The following is a 22,090-nucleotide window of genomic DNA, read 5'->3' on the forward strand; positions in this document are numbered from 1 at the left end:
ACAAAATTTAAAAACAAGCAAAAGTTCTAAACAGACATCTCACTAAAGAAGATGTACAAATGGCAAATAAGCATATGAAAAAATGCTCAACATTATATATTCTTAGGGAACTGCAAATTGAAACAATAGGATAGCACTACCCACATATTAAAATGGTTAAAATTCAAAACACACCACCAAAACGCTGGTGAGAATGTGTAACAACAGGGGCTCTCATTCACTGCTGGAGAAAATGCAAAACGTATAGCCAATTTGGCAGTTTTGTACCAAACTAAACATCTTACTGTATGATCCAGCAACTGTGCTTCTTGATATTTACCAAAATGAGTTCAAAACTTACACAGATAAAGGTTTAGAGCAGCTTTATCCATAATGGTCAAGTTTTGGAAGCAATCAAGATGTGTTTTAGGAGGTAAATGGACAAATGAACTACAGTACACTCATCACTATTATTTAATGATAGAAAGAAATGAGCTATCAAGGCATGAAAAGGCATGGAGGAAACACAAATGCATACTGCTGAGTGAAAGAAGCCAATCTGAGAAGACTACAACTATATGGCATTCTGAGAAAGGCAAAGCTATGAAGACAGTAAAAAGATCAGTGGTTGCCCTTAGTATTGGTGGAGGTTAAGGGAGAAGAAAGGGATAATACAAGGACAACATGGGAGTCTAAGGGCAGTGCAATTATTCTGTATGATAGGTAATGGTAAATATATATCATTAGGTATTTGTCAAAGGTTACAGAATGTATATACAAAGAGTGAACCCCAAAGTAAACTATGGATTTTAATTAATAACAGTGTATCAATATTGACTGATCAATTGTAACAACTAATGCAAGATGTTAATAATAGTAAAAATTATATAAAAGAAGGTGAGGGAGTATATGAGAACTCTCTGTGCTTTCTGCTAAATATTGCTAAAACTAAAACTGCTCTAAGAAATGAAGTCTATTAGTTTAAAAAAAAAAAAATGACAGAAGTATTTCCACAATGGCAGAATGAAGATCTCCAAAAAGTCCACTCCTCCATAAAAGTACTGATGACACCGGCAAATTTGTCAAAATCAACTTACTCAGTACTGTGGAAATCAACCAAATGCCTGTCACAACCAAGGAACACTTGAAAGAAAGAAAGAAAGAAAGAGAGAGAGAGAGAGAGAGGGAGGTAGGGAGGGAGGGAAGGAGGAGAAAAAAGAAAACCCAGCTGAATCTTGGTAAGAACAAGCTCTGTGGATTTTAATTTACTCTGTTGCCATGCCTATCTTCCCAGCTCTGTGGTAGCTTGAAAAATAAGAGCCTTAAAAGCATAATAGCAGTGAAACTCAGCAATCACTAGGAGGAGGGATGAATGGTAAAGTGGGTTTGGAATTCTTGGAAAAGCACCATTTCCAGAAAATAGTTACTATTTGACCTAACTAGCACCTCCCTAGAAAAGGCCCATTCTTGGTTGTTGTTTTATTTGACCTAATTCCGAGGTTTCTCATTGGGAACAGACTTATCTCTAGCACGTGTGTTGAAAAAATCAGTGCAATTTTTTAAAACATTACACTGCCAGAGATGGCGATCAAAACAAGAAGGTGATCAAAAAACTTAAAAGAAAAACCTGAGGAAGGAGATGCCCACAGGAGGCTTTGAAATGCCCCAACATATTCTTGAACACAGAGAAGGCCATACACCTGTGTGGGGCTGTGTGCATGCCAAGGAAATACCTGGAAAGGCCTTCACCTCTCACCTTTGGCTGACCTAGAATCTCTGAGCAAGGAGAAAATGAAGGCTAAGGCAGAGCTGCAATACCAAGTTGTTGAAAGTATCCCTAAACACATACACATATAGAGCCCCATGGCAAAGTCGGGGATACTTACTGGTTCAAGGCATTTAAAAAAATTATTGTCCAGTCATTAGCTCAACAAACTCCAAAATTTATTAAATTAAGAGAAACACATCATAAACTATCAAAAGCTAAAGAAAGGGGAACCTGGTTGGCTCAGAGGGTTAGGCCTCTGCCTTCAGCTCGGGTCATGGTCTCGGGGTCCTGGGATCGAGGCCCACATCGGGCTCTTTGCTTGGCAGGGAGCCTACTTCCCCCTCTCTCTGTCTGCCACTCTGCCTACTTATGATCTCTGTCTGTTAAATAAATAAATAAAATGTTTAAAAAAAAAAAAAGACTTCAAATGTGCCTTTAAAAAAAAATAGCTAAAGAAAAAGTGAGAATCCTGAACAATGCAAGAAAAATATGTCAGAAGACACGCTCAGTAAGAGTAACAGCTGATTTTTCATAAGAATGCATGGGGGTCAAAAATGTTAAATGGAAGACTGTCAACCAAGAATTCTATATCCAGCAAAATTAGTCTTCAAAATTAAAGAGAAATTAAAACATTACCATATAAACAAAAAGTGAGAGAATGTGTTGCATTCAGACTTTCCCTACAAGATAAACTGTAGTTGGAGACTTTAATACTTCCTTCTCATTAATGAACAGACCTAGGAAAAATGTCAGCAAAACAGAAGGCTTGAATAATACCACAAACTAACAAATCCCAATAGATATCTATAGAATATCTACAGAGATTAAATTAGTAATCAAAAAACTTTCCACAAAGAAAAGCCCAAGCCCAAATAACTGCACTGGTGAATTCTATAAGCTCTTCCAAAAACAGAAATGAAAGAAACACTTTCCTATTCAATGTATATGATCATAATACCAAAACCACACAAAGACATCTAAAAAAAAATAAAATTAGAGAGCAATACTTACTATGAATATATACACAAAAATCCTCAACACAGTACTAGCAAATTGAATCTAGCAATACATGAAAGGATTATATACCATGACCAACTAGAATTTATCTAAGAAATGCAAGGTTGGTTCAACATATGTAAATCAATGTCATATACCACATTAAGAGATGCAAAAAAAATGATTATCTCAATAGTCTGAAACAGCATTTGACAAACTCCAAGACTCTTTCATGACAAAAACACTCAACAAAATATGAACAGAAGGGAAATTCCTCCATGATAAAGACTACCTATAAAAAAACAGAGCTAACATCATACTTAACAGTGAGAGATTAAATGCTTTACCCCTAACATTAGAAAGGCATAAATGTCTGCTCTCACCACTCCTGTTCAACACTGTATTGGAGGTTCTAGTCATAGGAAGTATGCAGGAGGAAAAAAGTACCCAGGTGGGAAAGAAAAAAGTAAAACTATGTCGATTCTCTGATGACATGATCTTGTATACAGAGAATCCTAAGACACTAAGGAGCCAGGAGGTTAAATGAATCATGTATATGAACACTGGAGACATTCAGGACTGCAGCAAAGCTTATGATGAAGAGGCAAAATGAGCCAAGGGCAAGACTTTTGTGAGCAAGGTGTGGGGACCAATAAGGAGGATCTGATATAGCCAAATGCCCTAAGTCTCAAAGGAAAGAGACTGAAGAATAAATATCTTTGATGAGAAGCAAATAAGGAGTGAAGACAAAGACCCTACCTCTACACAGTAAAGTACTAGAATGACTGGAAAATAAGAATCTTCATATAAAAATACTACTAGGGAATTAGTATATTTAGGAAAGAGTTAGACTTCAGTTGCAATCAGGAGAATGTAGGCAAAGAGGTAGAAAAAGTGAGTTTGTTAGGATCTGAGAGAATTCCATATACCATAATGGAAAGTATAGGGAAAGAAGGAGGTTGTGGAAGAAAGAGGAGTGAAAGCTTACGCCAGATGGAAAGAGAGCATAGTATTATCATAAAAATACAAAGGAAAATGATCAGTGGTTCAGAACTACCAGTCCCCTAAATTATGGATAAGACAGATTCCTATAATTAAAAAAAAAAAAAAAGGACAATGATGGGAATTAAAGGATAGAAAGGAAAGGGAACTTACACTCAAGAAGTCATAGAATGGGAAGAGATACTTTTACACATGTAAGGTCAAAAGGGCCCTGGGATTAGTGCATCCAAACTTTTCAAAATCAAGGCATGGAGAGAAAAGAATAGTTTAAAGGTATACTGCAGAGTAAGGCTTATCTTAAATGGGGTTTCTCCTCTCCGTACCATCCAAATTCATAACTAGCTCTAGGGGATCTAGATATCACAAACCCAGATGGCCACCCCAAAGCCTGAAGGGATCCATAAAATGGTTAACCTATAACTATTCATGACAAACCAGTGTGCCCACTTGTTGGAAGTTCTGCATTGAGTTAAATGAGCAACCCCCAAGAATATGGTGCATTTCTCTCTCCTCCCTAAGAATCACCAGTGTAGATGATCCAAAAATCACTAGTCCCTCAAAATACACCGTGTAAAAGGGACCTGCGGTCGTATGTCTTACGATATGGCTATATATTCTATCTTTTACCACATTTTGTAAAATCATAGTACTGTATTTATATATTAAAGGCAATCATAGTACTGTATTTATATATTAAGGCAATTTATATATTTATAAATTAAAGTCCACTTTACAAAAAACTCATTTAACATTGATTTGTTTATTCCTGTACTTATTTGATCAGATAATCATTCTTCTACACCTTTTAACATCTGGGAATATGGTTTTTGGAAACTGTTCTTTAATTTTTCTGAAAGATGACTAATCAGTCTCAGCTTGATTATTCTCAGGGTCAGAGATTACTACCTCCATCCATGTAATTCATTCCATTTGGGACAGTCTAAATTTATAATCCCATTTTAACCGAAATTTGTCACTCTTTATCTTAAACTAGAGAGTTTTGCTGTTAGAGTTAAAGATCACATCTATTCATTCCTTCAAATGACTTAGCAATCCAGCTATGAACTAAATTCTCTAAAAAGCCCATAGTACTGATACTTGGTTTTGTACATGTTATTTTTTTCCATCTGAATACTCATCCTTCTCCTATAGAAACCACTCCTCTATAATCTCTACAGTCACACTTACCCGATCAATAGTAACTTCCTTTACAAACTACTACCCTAGACAAAATTCAGATGCTCAATGTCTCTGGAGTCCTATACAAATCACTTTAATTAAGCACCCATCATCATTGTACTGCACTAACACTGTAATATACCTACCTCTCCCACAGAGTCAACATCCAAGAAGTATTTACTACTCAACTTTACATGGGATGGAAGAGGCACATGAATTTCTACATAACCAATAACTGTGATGACTCCAACTGAGCTCATGCATTACATAATTGTTTTTAGCATCCTCAGAACAATGCTCTAAGAAGCCATTACCAATCCACAGCTATCACCTCTCCCACTATCTCCAAATTCATCCCAGCTCTAGAATTTAGCACAGAATTCAACATCTAGGTTCTCAATGAGTATTTGTTAAATGGATGAATAAATCTTATCAGAAGTATAAGCAATGGTTCACATTTTTAGTTAGGCTTCTAAATTTTTATAAGTTGGCCTTAAATTTACCTTCTTATAAACCAACCGTCAAAGATGAGGGAAGCATAATCTTCACTATTTGCAATCATGACTATCTTTACATCATATTCTTGCCTGACAATAACAACTCTCTGATGACCATTCCTTATCAAAAGCCCAGGTATAAAAAACAATAGCCAACATAATGACTGGAAAAATATATATTCCATGTATTCTTCTAGATCATCTACATTTTATCCTTTTATCAAATTATACCAACAGAAGGATCCTTAGTTAAACCTCATTATTTTGTGACCCACTGCAGAACTGCCTTTTCTCACTACTTCTTTGCAGCTTGCACTGAAGAACATAAGTAAAAAATGGACTTATGGAATTTATCATTTCTATTTTGGGAAGCTGTCTGAGACCTGTACACTATATCACAAAGTATTCCCCTTCTAAGAACTCACGCAAAGCAACTTCTCTCAGGTTTCTGTCTCATGAAAGCAAATCAATTCAGGAGAAACACATTCTTTATCTTATGTAAAGTCTAAATCTTATAATGGACCAAAGTTTATTCTTTGTTTTTGCTGCAAGGATTCTTAGAGACAATTTTTTTTTTCTTATTTCAAGAACTATATGGGAACATACATTTCCCTTCCATTGTTTCTTTATTCAATTTTTATTATCTGTATGGTAACTGTGCCCCAAAATGACCTCAAATCCCTAGTGAAATGAGACAAGGAAGGGAAAAGGAAAAAAATTAATAATAACTACCACCACATTGGGTGCCTACTCTAATCCTTATAATGCTCAAGCACTTTTGTCTCTCATCCTTGAACACAGAGAGAAAAGTATTATCAACTCTGTTTTATAGATGATAACTGAGTAGAGAGGGTTTAAATAAATTATTTAAGCTCACAGAGCTGATCTGTATCATGCCAGGGTTTAATCCCAGGTTTGACTGACTACAGAGCCATATTATTTTTCTTATCAAATTTAAAACTATGCTATGCTTCAAAAAGGAAAAGAATCTTGGCATTGTACAGTATCTTCTGTTTCTAATAGTACTTGAGAAACTTATCAGTTTTAATTTATTATTTAAGCAAAAGAAGACAAATCACTTGGCACTAATTTCATACATTTTTAAAATAATTAACAAATTCAACATATAATCGTTCCCAAATGAGAACTAGAAAATCACACCAAAACGTAAAGTCTAAATAGCAGACATAAATAAAATATTTTTATTTATGATAAAGCTAATGAAAAATAATTTGGGCCAAAAGGAAAGAATTAGACAAATTATTCCAAATAGTATCATACATAATTTGAAATATTTCTGGTACATCTAAAAACCAAATTAAAAAATAGTTTTGAGGGGGCATGGAACTATAATAATTCAAAATTAATCAAAAGATAGGAAAAGTAATCTAAACTAGACTCACCTGCTCAAGTCACTTTTTCCATGGTGATGATAGTGGTCAGGATGGCTGAGGTGGTAATGCTCCTGTCCACTCCACCTCTGGGGTGGCCTTTTCCAAAATCCTTCCTGAGACTGCCGAACATTTCTGTCTGACCGGTCAAAGCGGTTCATATTGTCACACTCCACTAGACAGATTCAAAAGCAAAACACAATAAACATGTACACACTCTGTAAAAGTTAACTACTTATAGCTTGATAATTAAACACAGCTGAGAATATAAAAATGACATGCTAAAAATACCAGCCATTTATATTAGCTAATCACAAAATCAAAATTTCCAGAAGAAAAGTAACCAGTTTTTTTGGTGAAAACTGAACTTTACAGCATTCAAATTGAAGTAAATTAAAAACTTTCAAATCACAGGCACTTAAGTAACAATGGTCCCAGTGTTTTAAAACAAGCAAATTATCCTTGTTATCAACATTATACATTTTAAACACCAGTAATCAGCTTTTAGTGGTTTTCGTCATTATCACTAGCTGGTTCTGAATTCAGAATGAAAATGATTAGAAAAAGTAGATTTTAAGTCTAGTAGAGAACTCCTTCCCAAAAATAAATGCCACAATTAGCTTTCACTGTTTTCAAGAAGCACAAATTAAGTTTTCATCACAAAGAAATCGTATTTTTAAAATTAAGCTCACAGCTTAGAAAGTAAGAAGCTTCAATCTGTCTACAGTAAAGCTTGTTCAAAAAGTCTAAAATGTCACTGAAAACAAAGCCAGTACTTTGCAGCAACAAATAGTACACTCCCTGAAATCCAAATGCCACAAAAACACGAAAAGAATCTCCTTGAAACACCCCAAGCTTCTCTTTCACTTACCCAAACACTTTCTTCCTCACATATCTGAGCACTCACTAAGACAGTTACTTTGTACAAGGGAGACATTGTGTCGCCGACTGCCTACTCAGACATAGTTGCATACAAGGCACTGACAAACAGGCCTTCCTTCCTGCTCAACTCCCAGCCCTCCCTTTGGGAAGCAAGCCCAGTTTACCCTGTGACTCCATCTTCGCTCAGTGGCTACATAGCTACTGAGTTAGGACTGTTACTAAAAATACAACTAAACACTAACTCAAGCCAGGAACAGAAAAGGTTTCTCTAGTTTGAGAATTATTACATGAGAAAGTTCAAATCCAGAATGCTTTGAATTCCTTGATAAGGAAGCTGTAGAAATCAATGTAATCCCCAATTTAATTACTTAAATGATTATTTTCACTTAATCTAAAACTTGAATTTGAAATATGGAAAGTGTTTCATTATAGTACACCAGATAAAAACAAACTTCCCCACTCCAAAAAAGTAAAGTGCAGACGTTCAATTCTCAAATACACTAACTATAACATATTTCTTCTAAATGCATAATAATTTTATATAACTTTTTAAAACTTTGAAATTTTGTTTATAACCATTACAGAAATCAATTTTGGGGAAAAAACTATACATTTTGTAGTTTAAAAAATTTTAAAGGAAAAATTTTTTTAAAGACTTACATTTGAAATTATTTCAGTTTCTTGTCATTTTATTGAGTTAAACTACAATCTATTTTTTATCTATTTTTTAAAAGTTCAATTATAGAAAACCTGTTAGGATAAATAAAGGCATGGTGACCATTATAATGAAAAAAAATAAGGAGCAGAAGATGAAATCAGAAAAGAAAAATTTTAAAATACTCTAAAAAGACTTAAAACTGATTTTAGTTAACATTTGTATCATACACAGAGACTCAGTTAAGCTCATCAAGTATTTTCACATGGCATTAAAATATTACTTTATCTATATAGCTAGAGATAATCTATATCTAGTTTTATTTGAATTCATATTTAATTAAGGCAAGTAAAATTCCACTCACTCCCCAAACAAGAAATTCTGTCATAAGAATCTGATATATAATTGGGATATCATCAACACAGTGCATGTAGAGTAACAAGAAGCAAATGAACCAGGCAAATAGATCAGGAGATGGGGTTATATACTGTGGAAATTAAAGAGCATAAAATTGATATGCCACTTTTGTTTTTACTAAAGAGATTGTTGATACTACACACAGGCTACATTTTAAAGCACCTTTATTGAAACAAGAACTCAACCACAGGTACAATGGGCACATAAACAGTGGAAACAAACATTTGTCAAGACCACAAAAGACTATTGGTAGACCCTGAGATAGCTGGGCCTAAATTCTCAGATAAATGACTGCTGTAAGACTCTTTAAAGATTCTGCTTGTATAGTTGACCTTTGAACAATGTGGGTGTTAGAGGTATGGGACCCCCTGTATAGTCAAAAATCTGTGTATCACTTTTGATACACAAAAAATTAACTACTAATAGCCTACTATTGACCAGACGCCTTACCAATAACATAGCCATTTAACACATATTTTGTACATTATATGTACTATACACTGTATTCTTACAATAAAGTAAGCTAAAGAAAATAAAATGTAAATAAGAAAATCATAAGAAAAAATACATTTATAATACTGCATTATATCAGAAAAAGAAAATGTTATTAAGAAAATCATAAGGAAGGGGCGCCTGGGTGGCTCAGTGGGTTAAGCCTCTGCCTTCGACTCAGGTCATGATCTCTCGGGGTCCTGGGATCGAGCCCCGCATTGGGCTCTCTGCTCAGCAGGGAGCCTGCTTCCCCTCTCTCTCTCTCTGCCTGGCTCTCTGCCTACTTGTGATCTCTCTCTCTCTGTCAAATAAATAAATAAAATCTTTTTTAAAAAAAGAAAGAAAGAAAGAAAATCATAAGGAAAATAAACACATTTACAGCACTGTCCTTTATTGAAAAAACCCACATACAAATGAACCCACATATTTCAACCTTGTGTTGTTCAAGGGTTAACTATACTCTTATCTGAGACATCCATTAAACATATGTTTATATACCTTAAAATGTTACTAAGAAGGTAACGTGAAGTAACATTAGTGGTGGTTTCTTAGATAAGATTGGGGGTTCTCTGATAGAAAATGGAAAGCAAACAAAATTATAAGATGGAGATAAATCAAAGCCATTTCCATAGCTAATAATGGAACAGGACAGAGAAGACTAAGAAAGGAAATAAATCCCTCTGAACATGAAATACCATAGGGCATGATGAGGCAAACCAAAACATACCCTGGTTTGAAAAATTTTAACCCAATATGTTGATCACAGCTCTCTATACACCAGATTTTGCCCTAATTATGCATTTAGGCCTAGAAAATAAAGAAAGGCCCTGTGAAGGAGATTTCCAGGTCTAAAAGTATAAGGCAGCAGATTTTAGTTCTATAACTCTGAGTAGGAGACAGAGATAATATCAAGACCCTTATTCTCTGGAGAGGGAAACAGGATCTACTATATACAGCTAACTGAAAGGTATGGTACTTGGGATACCTAGATCTACCACTCATCACACTCTTTTCTTCTGATTTGATAAAGGATCAAAAAATAACACAAAAAGTAACCTAAATTATTTATCTGATTATTTAAAGTCATAGGAAGGTAAATGGATGACACAGATATTATTTCCACCTGTGAATAACAACTGGCTACAAAGAAGGCAGGAAGAAATTACACATTACAAAGCCTAGAAAGTATGTGCTCTGCAGGAGGTTTCACAATCTGATCAGAAAAACTTTGAACTAAAATTTGGTTTGAAAGAAGAAAAGCTCATATAAAAAAAAAAATCATGAACCTTGTTATTACTAAACACAATCAACACTTAAAAAGGAAGATAAATTTCCAGAAGAAGATAGAGTAACTGGAAAGTGATCAAGGACAATACTACAGAGCTCATATGTCTATATCTCAATAAAAAGCAAAAATGTTGTATTGGATGGATCACTGGGTGTGGTGCATAAACAATGAATGCTGGAACACTGAAAAGAAATAAATAAAATAAAATGAAAAAAAAATTTTTAAAGGGAAAAAATATGACCTTAGGAAATATAACACAGAGTAAGTACAATTTATAGGAACCATAACTTGGTGGTGTGGAATTCAGGAAGTAATCAGAAAGATCTTTCTTTTTTTTAAGATTTCATTTATTTATTTGAGAGAGAGAGCACAAGTGAGCGGGGGCAGGGGGGGTTAGGGGGAGGCAGAGGAAGAGGGAGAAGCAGATGGACCTAGGAATCATGACCTAAGTCAAAGGTAGACGCTGAACCGACTATGCCACCCAGGAGCCTCAGAAGACATTTTTTCAACAGAGAAAAGTTTAAAAACACAAGAAGTAGATGAAATAGCACATGTAACAAGGTATATACTATGGAAACATCATAAACCTGAGTATTAAACTATAAATATGCTGAATGCAAGGCTTTAAGCTGTAGGCAATGAGTGCCCATTAGATGTTCTGGAGCAAGAGAAAAAAGCCATATAATTGCGTGTTTGATACAATCTGAACATTTGTTTGAGAGACACTTCAGAATAAAAAAGGAACAAATACCAAATATTCAATAGTCTGCCAAAAGAAATTCGGAACCAAAACTGCTTCCTTAAGGGATTCCCTGACAAAGGTAAAAGAAAAAAATGTAAAAGAATTAAAACAATTTTGTCTTTTAGACCTTTCCTAATCACAACTGAAACCCAAAGTCCTTTCTCATTTTATTCATCTTCCCTCGTTCTACGATCCTCGATTCTGCTCTGCCCCATCTCTCCCTTGACCTGTTTCCCTACCCTGAAGCTGGCCAGAAACTTCAAAGACTCACTATCTCTTAAAGTTAAACCTCCTTCAGAAGAGAGGAAAACCCCGTAAGATTGATTTTTAAGACCTGGTCTCATTCTAAGCTGAGAATCATGGCTGCATGTTTTCTAAGATCAAAATAAGATTGGGAGAAATTTGCAAAGGAATTTAGAATCGTTTCAGGAATTGATAATCCAGGATCCCTAATACCCACTAGTTCATATATAAGAGGGAACCCCAGGTGCAAAAGATGAAATGGAAAAGGCACAGTGTGAAAAATTTGAAGGTGATATAACTGAAGAAACATGATTGATTGTATAGGAGAGGAAGAATTTTTCTTGACCCTTGTAGGGTCAGAAAATTAAACTGACAAGACAGATTAACAGAAGGAAAGCATAAAAACTTATTTAATATGATATGTGACACGGGAACCTTCACAAGGAAATAAAGACCCAAAGAAACAGACCTGTGTGTTTTTATGCTAGGTTTGATACAAAGTGGAGGAATATGAGGTTAAGGAATATGAGTAACTATAGTAAACTGAGGGAAACTTAGCAAGCCCTATTTTTTTAAGAATTCTTCTTTGGAGTCTCTTTGTTTTGGAATTAAGAATGTGCCTTTCCTCTGGGTATAGGGAAGGTACCTCTCACATGAGGGTTTTATGACCTATTTCAAGGAAGGAGGGTGAGGTGGGGAGAAGGTCAAAGTGACTTTCTTGTTTCTGTACTTTTCTCAAACTCCTTGAGCTTAAACTAATCAATATGCCAAAGTGCCATATTTTGGGGTAGTATCAACTGAATTTCCATCCATTGCATAGGAAACTAGAAGAGGTTAGAAAAGGGCCTTCAGAGGCTGTCAACAAAGTCTTCTCTATGAATGCAGACTGAGCTCTGATTCAGTTCTGTAAGCAAAGAAAGGTTAAATCCACTGCAGACTTCAAAAGTAGACTAACACCTTTAGAAAGCATATAGGTGCCTCCAAAGGCTACATATTTTAGACTTACATTCTGCTTTCTTCAGTGTTCTGTTAGCACAAAACAGTCAATACCTGTTTGCCTTCTCTGAGGAAAATTTACGATATATGTGAGATACCTCATGGCTTCCCTACTACTTTTCACAAGTCCCCAACCAAGACCTCAAAGACTTTAAATTTCCTTATGATTCTAATTTGATCCAACATGAGGATAACTTTTGGTTGTCCTCTAAAGATGAGGCAGGCTTTAATACCAATTCCTATAGCTCAGAAAGGGTTTAAAGTTTCCAAAGAGAAGTTAAAATCTGTCAAAGTAAAATGGATTATCTAGGATGTGATTTATTCCAAGGAAATACATCTCTCAATCATCACTACCAGCCCTTAAAACTTCACATGAAATCTCTTCGATCATCATCTCTTTCCCCCCATAATTGTTAATGGCTTATGTTTTCCCTCTGTGTTCTACATTTTCCTGTATTTTTCTATATTTTTCCACTTGATCTTCCAGGCCACTAACTTGGATTTCAACAGTAGCTGTGCTTTCTGTCATGTACTCAACTACTCTGGTAGAAAATCTTTTATAGCTCCAGAAAGCACTGTGCTGCAACTGTATTTCTTTAAGTGCTTTCATTAATACTTCCTTGGGCCAGTCTAATCCTGGGAGTTCTATTATTTCCCCTATTCTTCTTCCTGGATGTTGGCTGTGATTTTTCTTTCTCAGTTGACTAGAACTCAGCTCTGAGCATCCTAGGTGACAGCAGAACCACGAGAAGGTGCTACAGTCTCAAACCCTGTGGTATTGTTCTCAGCTCTTCACTATCTCCTTTAGTAGAATTATATATTCAGTGTCTTCTGCTACAGAGTTCCTCACTGCGAACAGAATACACTTCCCAGTCCCGCTGGTATTAGGCTTGGCCATATAACTTGCTTTGGCCAACAGAATGTGGGCAGAGGTAACAGTGTGTTGGTTCTAAGACTCTAAGTGAAGACCCTAAGATATGCATGTCTCTGTCCAGCCTGTTGTCCTTCTCCATCTGCCATGAGACAAACCTGATCCAGGTAATCCTGGTCTCAAAATGAAGAAATAAGGAGTAGACCTGAACTCAGTCTCACAGCCTGAGCAGTCCCAGCTAATCTATACATCCATGAATAAATAAATGTTTATTTTGAAAGCCACTGAGACTCTGAGATTGTTACAGAGCACCCTGGCAGTATGGGGCAGGGGGAGTGACAAATGTGAGCTTCTTGTACCCTCAGTAGCACCAGAACAAACATCTGCCCTCTCCAAAATATCCCTGCATTTTTCTAGCATCATGTATAAAAAGAACTTCACTAGCTTCTTTGGTTCATCTCTCCCTGGGAGGCCTGAGAGACCAGGCAAATGCAGAACTTCTGGAACCACTCCTCTTTCCAGAGAATTCCCATTTCAACCTTTGCCCCAGGGGCTTTTTTAGGCTGGTCTTTAATTCTAGATCAGTCCTTAAGATAGAAAATGCTATAAATATTAAGTCAGCAGGGACAAGAGTACCTAGGCCCCTCTTGCATATGGATTGTCTAAATCCTTACCCCAGCAGTTACTAGGATCCAGAGAGAAAGACAGATTGGGTTTGGGAGTTAAAAAAAAAAAAAAAAAAGAAAGAAAAAAAAAAAAGGTAGACTGATTTATTCAGAAAGTCACCATTTTCCCAGAAATAATCTTTTTAAAAGTTTCAGAATTGACCTTTTAAAAATATTTATCCTTAGTAACACTTATTTGTCATAAGTAAAACTTAATGAATTTTACCACTATTTCACAAGTCAAATGATACCTCTGTTTCTCTGAATGTGTTTCTTCTTAGAATCAAAATGAAACAAAAGGAAGAAAAGTTGGATATGTACACAGGGGCAAAAAGGACAAATCCTACCTACTACTTACTTTATAATATAGATATACAGTTTCACTGGATCATACAGACTTATATCTAAGACCAACAAAATCAAGGTTTGACACATTTAAATAAGTTTGCAAATGAATCTAATTAATATCACTAAGACGGATTCTCAGTCTAAAAGACTTCCTTCATTGAGATTGGGAAGTTTGTAAGTAACAAATATTAAATTGGCCCTAGACAAGCAGCTCAACTATATATGCCTCTGGAGTTTCAATATCATAGTCACTTACCATTATCAAGAGGTGCATCCTCAGGCAGATCCACATCAAGCATAAGGTCATCGTCCTCAAGGTCACATGATTCAAGATTATTTAGAATATCCTGTGAATAAAAGCAGTAAAAAATGCTATAATCTACCTTAAAAAATGGATGTAATCATTAGTTTTGAAAATATCACTCTATGATAGACTGAATTCACTCAATGTTTATGTTGTAAAAATAAATTTTTAAGATAAAAACTTTTTAATAAAAAAGATTCAATTGGTTTACTTGTTAAACTATTCGTAATATTCTTCTCCTAGTCTTTCTCCCACGAAGAAATTTTTAATTCATTTTTAAAAGCTTGCACAATGCTCACTGCAAGATATTGTTCTAAGTACTTTACAAATATTAATTCACTTATTTAACCTTCAAAATAACGCTATGATTTAACAACTATTACAATTACTAGAAATTAATGTACAGAGAGCCAAAATAGGATACAAACACAAAAGGTCTACCTCCTGAGTCCATGCTTAAACCAATCTCCTTGATAACATGAACAATCAAAGATGGTAAAGAATCTCCCAAAATTTATTTACATTTGTTGTGAGAGGTTGTGTTTTATTATACATAGGGATTGGACAACTCATGTAAAATAACAAAAGTATTTAACTACATAATTATTTCATTTTCTTTCTTGTGTCAAACCCACCTACTCTTACCTTCAGCACCACTACTACCTTGGTTTGGTTTGCCTTAATTTGTTTTTTCTAAAAAAGACAAATGTTTGGGGCACCTGGGTGGCTCAGTCATTAAGCATCTGCCTTTGGCTCAGGTCATGATTCCTACATATCAGGCTCCCTGCTCTGAGGGAAGCCTGCTTCTCCCTCTCCCACACCCCCTGCTTGTGGCCCCGCTATCTCTGTCTCTCTCTCTGACAAAGAAATAAATAAAAACAATCTTTTAAAAAATAAAAAATAAAAGACAAATAGTACTGGACTAGTCTACTAGTGGACTAGTTAAACTGGTATAAGCAGTCACTCTGGGGTTCTATTTGCAATCTTGCCAGCTCTCACCTATCCTGAGAAGAGTAATGTTTTGTTTTCAAAGACTCTTATTCTGAAGTCTAATTAGCAAAATAAAAACTAAGTTTAAAGTCAGGAACTCAGTTTGACTTGTAGCCCACTAGCTGATACTTCTAATCTAAGAACTAATTCAACTACAAGACCTTTCATTAGTATATATAAATAAAAAGATACAAAAATCCATAAATTTTTAAACAATTTAGAGATTAGGGACTTGAAAAACTCTTATAGAAGGGGGATGTCTACTTTATTACAGATAATATGAATAAAATTAGAATTTATTTCCTATGTTGGGTATTCCATCCAAACCTTTCCAATTTTGTGTTGTTGGCCTTCCTTCCAGAATGCATTGAGGATTAAAAGCAAATGGAATAATTGTTTCTGAAAAAGCAGAAATGAAGAAACACCTCTGGATAATTATTTAACCTTGACACAAAAAGGGATTATTTCACAGAACCTCTTTCCATCATGAAATACCTGCTGCCTTAATATATATCTTCCTAAAAGCCGCCCCCCCCCAAAAAAAAAGGACATGGAAAAAAAAACTGGCAAAGGCCATAATAGACAATTCCCAAAATATAAAATAAACACACAATAAATATGATGTAGGAAAAAAATGCTAACACCAATGGTGACTTAGCAAAATTGAAAAGAATCTAGTACTCATTAATATTGCAGATAGGATTAGATTCATAAACTTTCTGGCAGCCAATTTGTCAAAATTTAACTAAAACCTTTTTAAAAAGACAAGTTCTTCCTTTGTCTTTTTAGCCCTCAGCAATAGACAAATGCAGAAAATGTATGTGTAGGTACTGTTACTGCAGCATTATTTAGAGTGGCAAAAAAGGGGCAACAGGGTGGCTCAGATGGTTAAGCATCTGCCTTGGGGTCGGGTCACAATCCCAGTGTCCTGGAACAAAGTCCCACATTGGGCTCCCTGCTCAGCAAAAAGCCTGCTTCTCCCTCTCCCACTCCCCGCTGCTTGTGTTTCCTCTCTCTCTCTCTCATATATATATATATATATATATATTTAAAAAAAAAAAAAAGAATGGCAAAAAAGTAGAAATGCCCAAGAACAAAAAAAAGGCTAAACACAGGGGTGGGTTTAGCCTCTGCCTTCTGCTCAGGTCATGATCCCGGAGTTCTGAGATCCAGCCCTGCATCTGGCCCTCTGCTCAGCAGGGAGCCTGCTTCCCCCTCTCTCTCTGCCTGCCTCTCTGCCTACTTGTGATCTCTGACTGTCAAATAAATAAATAAAATCTTAAAATAATAATAATAATAATGAGCAAGCCACACTCCCGACCCCCCACTCTGTTCTGCTTGCTCGGCCTGCTTGCCCGCCCGCCTGTGCCCACCATGGCCACCATTCAGCAGCTGGTAGAAGATGGTGCTTGATGGAGAGCAAAGGCTTTGACGAATACATGAAGGAAGTAGGAGTGGGAATGGCTCTGTGAAAAGTGGGTGCGATGGCCAAACCAGATTGTATCATCTCTTCTGACGGCAAAAACCTCACCATAAAAACTGAGAGCACTTTGGAAACAACGCAGTTTTCATGTAACCTGGGAGAGAAGTCTGAAGAAACTACAGCTGATGGCAGAAAAACTCAGACGGTCTGCAACTTCACAGAGAGTGCATTGATACAACATTAGGAGTGGGACGGGAAGGAAAGTACAATCACAAGAAAATTGGAAAATGGGAAATTAGTGGTGGAATGCATCATGAACAATGTCATCTGTACTCGGGTCTGTGAAAAGGTAGAGTAAAAATTCCATCACCACTTTGGACAGGAATTAGCTGTGAGGATGAACAAGCTCAGTTCAATGAGCAAATCTCCATATTGCTTTTTTTTTCCATTACTGTGTTCAGTTATCTTTAGCACAAACATTTTACATGCAACTATTTCAAAGTGCTGATTTAATTAGGATCATCCCTTTAGTTAGTAAATAAATGTGTTTGTGCTAAAAAAAAATAATAATGAAAATATATTTATAGACAAGGAAAGATGTCAATTGGGTAAAAAAACGGACAGGTTGTTTCTAATCTTTTGCTCTGACAAATGTTTTGATGAATCTCTGTAAGTCAAAAGTAAATTAAAATAAATGAGTCTAACTGTCTATTAAGTTGACATTATGCTCAGAGAGAAACTATTTCAAGTGAGGAAAATTTTTCAAACTATTTTCAGTAATTATATTATGGATGGTAGTACTGGCATCATTATTCTGGTTGTGCATACATGGGTATAAATGAAAACAGTTATATTAATGTTTGTTGAAAAGTGGATTCTCAAATTAGGAAAAAGAAAAAAAGGATGTAAAAAACAATGAAATTAAATTAAAACCCTGTGTTCCTGAATGTAAGTGCAAAGTACTGGTATGAACACAAAATGTTTTTAACTTTAAATGAAAAAATACATTTTTTCCACTGAAAAGACCTAAATATTAACTTTAAAAAAAATAGGTCTGTAAAACAGCATGTACAGAATTATCCATTTTCTGGGGGAAAAAAAGAAAATATTGTATAATATGCAAAGAAAAAAGCTGAAAGGAAGCCAAAACATAGGTTATGGAGTTTTTCTTTTTGTTTTCATTAGAGTACTTGCATTTTCTCATTTTCTGCATTAAGCACTGACTTATGTAGTTTTACTTAAAAAATCTTATCTCCTATAAAAATATTTGGCTGTCTGTGTACATGTATGTATGTGTGAAACAAAATAATGTTGGGTGCCCCAAGCCAGCTCTGATAAATAGGGATGCAGCAAAGTATCAAAGGCAATAGAGAACATCGTTTTCTAGGTCCAGAGCAGGCTTTGGCTTGCTGAGACACACCTATCAGTAAAAGCACTGCCACACTACCAAAAAGATGTTCAACTTTTTTTTTTTTAAAGATTTTATTTATTTATTTGACAGATAGAGATCACAAGTAGGCAGAGAGGCAGGCAGAGAGAGAGAGAGAGGAGGAAGCGGGCTCCCTGCAGAACAGAGAGCTCGATCCCAGGACACTGGGATCATGACCTGAGCCGAAGGCAGAGGCTTTAACCCACTGAGCCACCCAGGTGCCCCTATGTTCAACTTTTAATAACTAGCTAAACCCTACATTTGTTTTGTGTGGTTTTCTGTAGGTTTCATTTTATAATCAAAGTGTTAAAAAATTAATCTTACAGAATGAAAATGAGTCTGTTCCAATGAATGTAAAAGTAACAGAATAATTATATCACTCTGAGAAGGTACTAAGAAAGCGCAATGGAAAAAGGAAGGGGAACAGACTTATCAGTAGCTACAGAAAGGAAGGGAGGGAAGGAAAACCATCCGTATTTATGTTCAACTTAATACTCACCAATAAATCACTGCATATGATTTATTATCTAGACACATGGGAAGATGATGTGTAGCATGGGGGCAGGGAAAAGAATTGTATATGTACAATATGACTATCTTTAACGCTGAAAAATACATCAGAATGGTTATAAGCCAAAGGATTATTATAATTTTCCATTACGTGAGATAATATGGACTTATGCTCTTTCTATTCTTTTTTTATTTTTCTGTAGTAAGCTTTTATAATATCCAAAACTTCATGTTGGAAAAAATCTACCTTTCTTGGCATCAGCAGAGAAGTTCAAACCACATAAACCTAGCCTGAGTATGGGAACCCATCATCCTGGTACATCCCTTAACCACAATAAAAACCAGATCTACCTGCCTCTCTTAACTTCACTCAAACTATTCCTGTCCACTTTGGGTACTCTCTTTCCCCAGAAAGCATCGTTACTTGAGTAATAAATTGTTTCATACCCTCTTAGTATACAGTATTCACATCTGAACAATTTTGTGGGGAGGGAATTTGTTGTTGTCCCTCCATGTGGCAACTGAAAGATATACCCTCAATAACTCAACACATATAAAAACCAGTATGTGGAAGGCAAAAGATATACCCACATCTTTGTCTTTGTCAAGAGTGTAGCTAAACTATGATATTGCTGCCTTGGCATCCATTTTGTGTGGCCAAGGTACCTGTAGGGGCCTTGAACTGAAACTAGCCCCTCCCATGAGTTCAGGCCCCTAGGTAATAACCCCAGCATCACAAGCAAATGTAAATTCCTGATAGGATTTCCCTAACAGCCCTTGCGAGCTGTAATTACCCTGCCTCCCAGTGCCTTCCCCTTGCGTACCCCTTAAATAAACTCACTTGGGGTTATCAAAACCCTGCTCTTTTTGATTTGTACTGACCAATCCAGAATTAGTTCGGGAATCCCAAGGCACTCTAGTCATCAACCCTAATAAAGTCACATACTGCAGGACTTGTGACTTTCCTTACCTGCACTTTTATGGCCCCTCCAGGCATGCCAAATACTTCCTTCAGAATCTATTAGTAATAAACTTCTCTATTGCAATTTCCCTTGTTCTCTTTTACTGAAGTAGGGTTCACCATCCAACACTCCAGGGCTCTACTTTACAAATGGTAATTGAACAAGGTTGCAACAGCCCTCCAAGGGTACTTGTCTTCCCTCAAACAGTTTCTTTACGGTATGGTAATGGCTCAACTACCATGAAAGCTCAATGGATGAATATCTAAGTCTTGGCATGTCAGAGAAAACCTAAAACAAAATCAAGTCAGAGAAAATCTAAAAGAACAAACAAATATGGTCTCTAGAACATGGAAGAGGAAACAGTATGCTAAGAGCAAGGAATCAAAAAGTATAATCTACTCTAAGTGCAAGTAAAAAAAAAAATTTTATTTTTAAAAGACAAAAAGTAAATACTTAGACTTTGCAGGCCCACAGACAAAATCAGTATACTACATAGGTACTTACAGAATCATTTAAAGTGTAACCACCTAAAATGTAAAAAAACATTTTTCAGGCTGTGAAAAACAAGGTGGTTGACCAGATGTGGCTGGCTTATATGACAGAGTTTGCTGACCTGCTCAATGCAGATAATTGCAAGTAGTTCGTTAACACTTGTTATGGACTATTTGTATTTTCCCAAAGTTCTTATACTGAAGCCCTAGCCCACAATAAGAGTCTATGTGGAGGTAGGGTCTCCAGGGGGTAATTTGTTCTAGTCAGAGTCAGGATAGTGGGAACCCTATGATGGGATTAGTGTCCTTATAAGAAGAGAAAGAAATTGGAGCACACACTCTTTCTCTCCCACCATGTGAGTATACAGTAAGAAGGTGGCTATCTGGAAGCAAGGAAAGGGGTCTGTCTTCACCAGGAAATGAATTTGCCAACACATTGATCTTGGACTTCCAGCATCCAAAACTGAAATAAATGTCTGCTGTTTAAGCCACTCAGTCTATAGTGTTTTGTTATAGTAGCCCTAGGTGACTAAGACAACACTCAGAGAAGTAGATCTATATCACGAACAACTATTTAGGTCATATTAAGGCGTCTAGACTTTATGTCAATGAAAGAGGTATGACTGATAAGTTTTCACAAGTGGTAAATTGAGATTTACATTAAAGAAATATTCTGGTTGCTGTGTCCAAAATGAATTTAAGTAGGAAAGAAAAAGCAGTTTGTGGCTATTGCAGAATCCATGTGACATGATGGTGGCCTGGCATTAATCAGTGTCAGTGAGAATGAAGGATAAGCAGTTACAAAACATACTGAGGAGTCAGGATCTATAGAACAAAATCTCACTGAGCAGTAAGGAAGGAGCCACAAATAACTCCTTGGTTCCTGGCTTGAGAAACGCATGGATAATTCCTATTAACTGAAATAAAGTATAAAAAAGAAAACAAAAACTGGTAGGAGGTAAAAGAATTAATACCTAATTTTAGAACCTGGTAATTTTGATATGCTTGCTGCATCTTTGGAAGACATGTTCAGCAGAGGACAATATATGTGAGATGGGCAAGAGATTTGAGGTGTGGGACTCAGCACCTCAGAGATGGCATACGAAGCCGAATAAGGAGTTGAAGACTGGATTCTAACATCTGTCTTAAACAATGTTCCCCTATTCATCTTTATAGGAGATCTATGCTTCTCAGAGTTTTATCAGAGATATTACTGAGACCTTTCAGTAAGGAAGCAGGCAAAGAGAGAAAGTAAAAAAAAAAAAAATTGATGTATTGTAATCTTTCTGCACCAGCTTAGAAATCTGTCATCTGCACAGGTAAGAATTATTATAGAAAGAAAAAAAAAAAAAAAACATGCAGCATGGAGACTGGTTAACGTGGGAAAGAGTTTCTGTTCCACGTTTGTTATGCCAGGATCCTCTAACTGGCGAGCCAGGGCTTCTTGACAGCCAACATCCACATGTACCTGTTTAAGTTGGGAGACCATCTAATAAGACCATTAGCTGGGAGTATGACAAAAAAAACCTTAAATCTATATATTCTGGCTCCCAGTGGTTTCCCACAAGAC

The 22,090-nt window shown here is 36.0% G+C and overlaps 1 protein-coding gene and 1 pseudogene across 13 annotated transcripts in view; one reads left to right on the forward strand and one right to left on the reverse strand.

Annotated features, from left to right (window-relative positions):
• The window catches only part of CCSER2 (coiled-coil serine rich protein 2), a 183,470-nt gene that overhangs the window by 86,366 nt on the left and 75,014 nt on the right, over nt 1–22,090 (reverse strand). For 10 of the 13 annotated variants that reach the window (XR_004380411.1, XM_032838474.1, XM_032838464.1 and 7 more), the window contains 2 exons: nt 14,668–14,758; nt 6,825–6,987 (listed from right to left, as the gene is read on the reverse strand). Coding sequence is in view for 11 of the 13 variants with exons in the window: in XM_032838474.1 (XP_032694365.1) it covers nt 6,825–6,987; nt 14,668–14,758 (254 nt within the window). In the remaining 2 variants the exon portion in view is untranslated. Of the gene's footprint in view, nt 1–6,824; nt 6,988–7,504; nt 7,597–7,683; nt 7,810–14,667; nt 14,759–22,090 lie in introns of those variants that run through there. The other 3 variants (XM_032838541.1, XM_032838550.1, XR_004380412.1) reach the window with 3 other exon arrangements.
• Nucleotides 17,080–17,677, forward strand: LOC116855655 (annotated as a pseudogene).

The sequence above is a fragment of the Lontra canadensis genome, unplaced genomic scaffold (assembly GCF_010015895.1).
Source record: "Lontra canadensis isolate GAN:19392208 unplaced genomic scaffold, GSC_riverotter_1.0 scaffold3, whole genome shotgun sequence".
NCBI lineage: Eukaryota > Metazoa > Chordata > Mammalia > Carnivora > Mustelidae > Lontra > Lontra canadensis.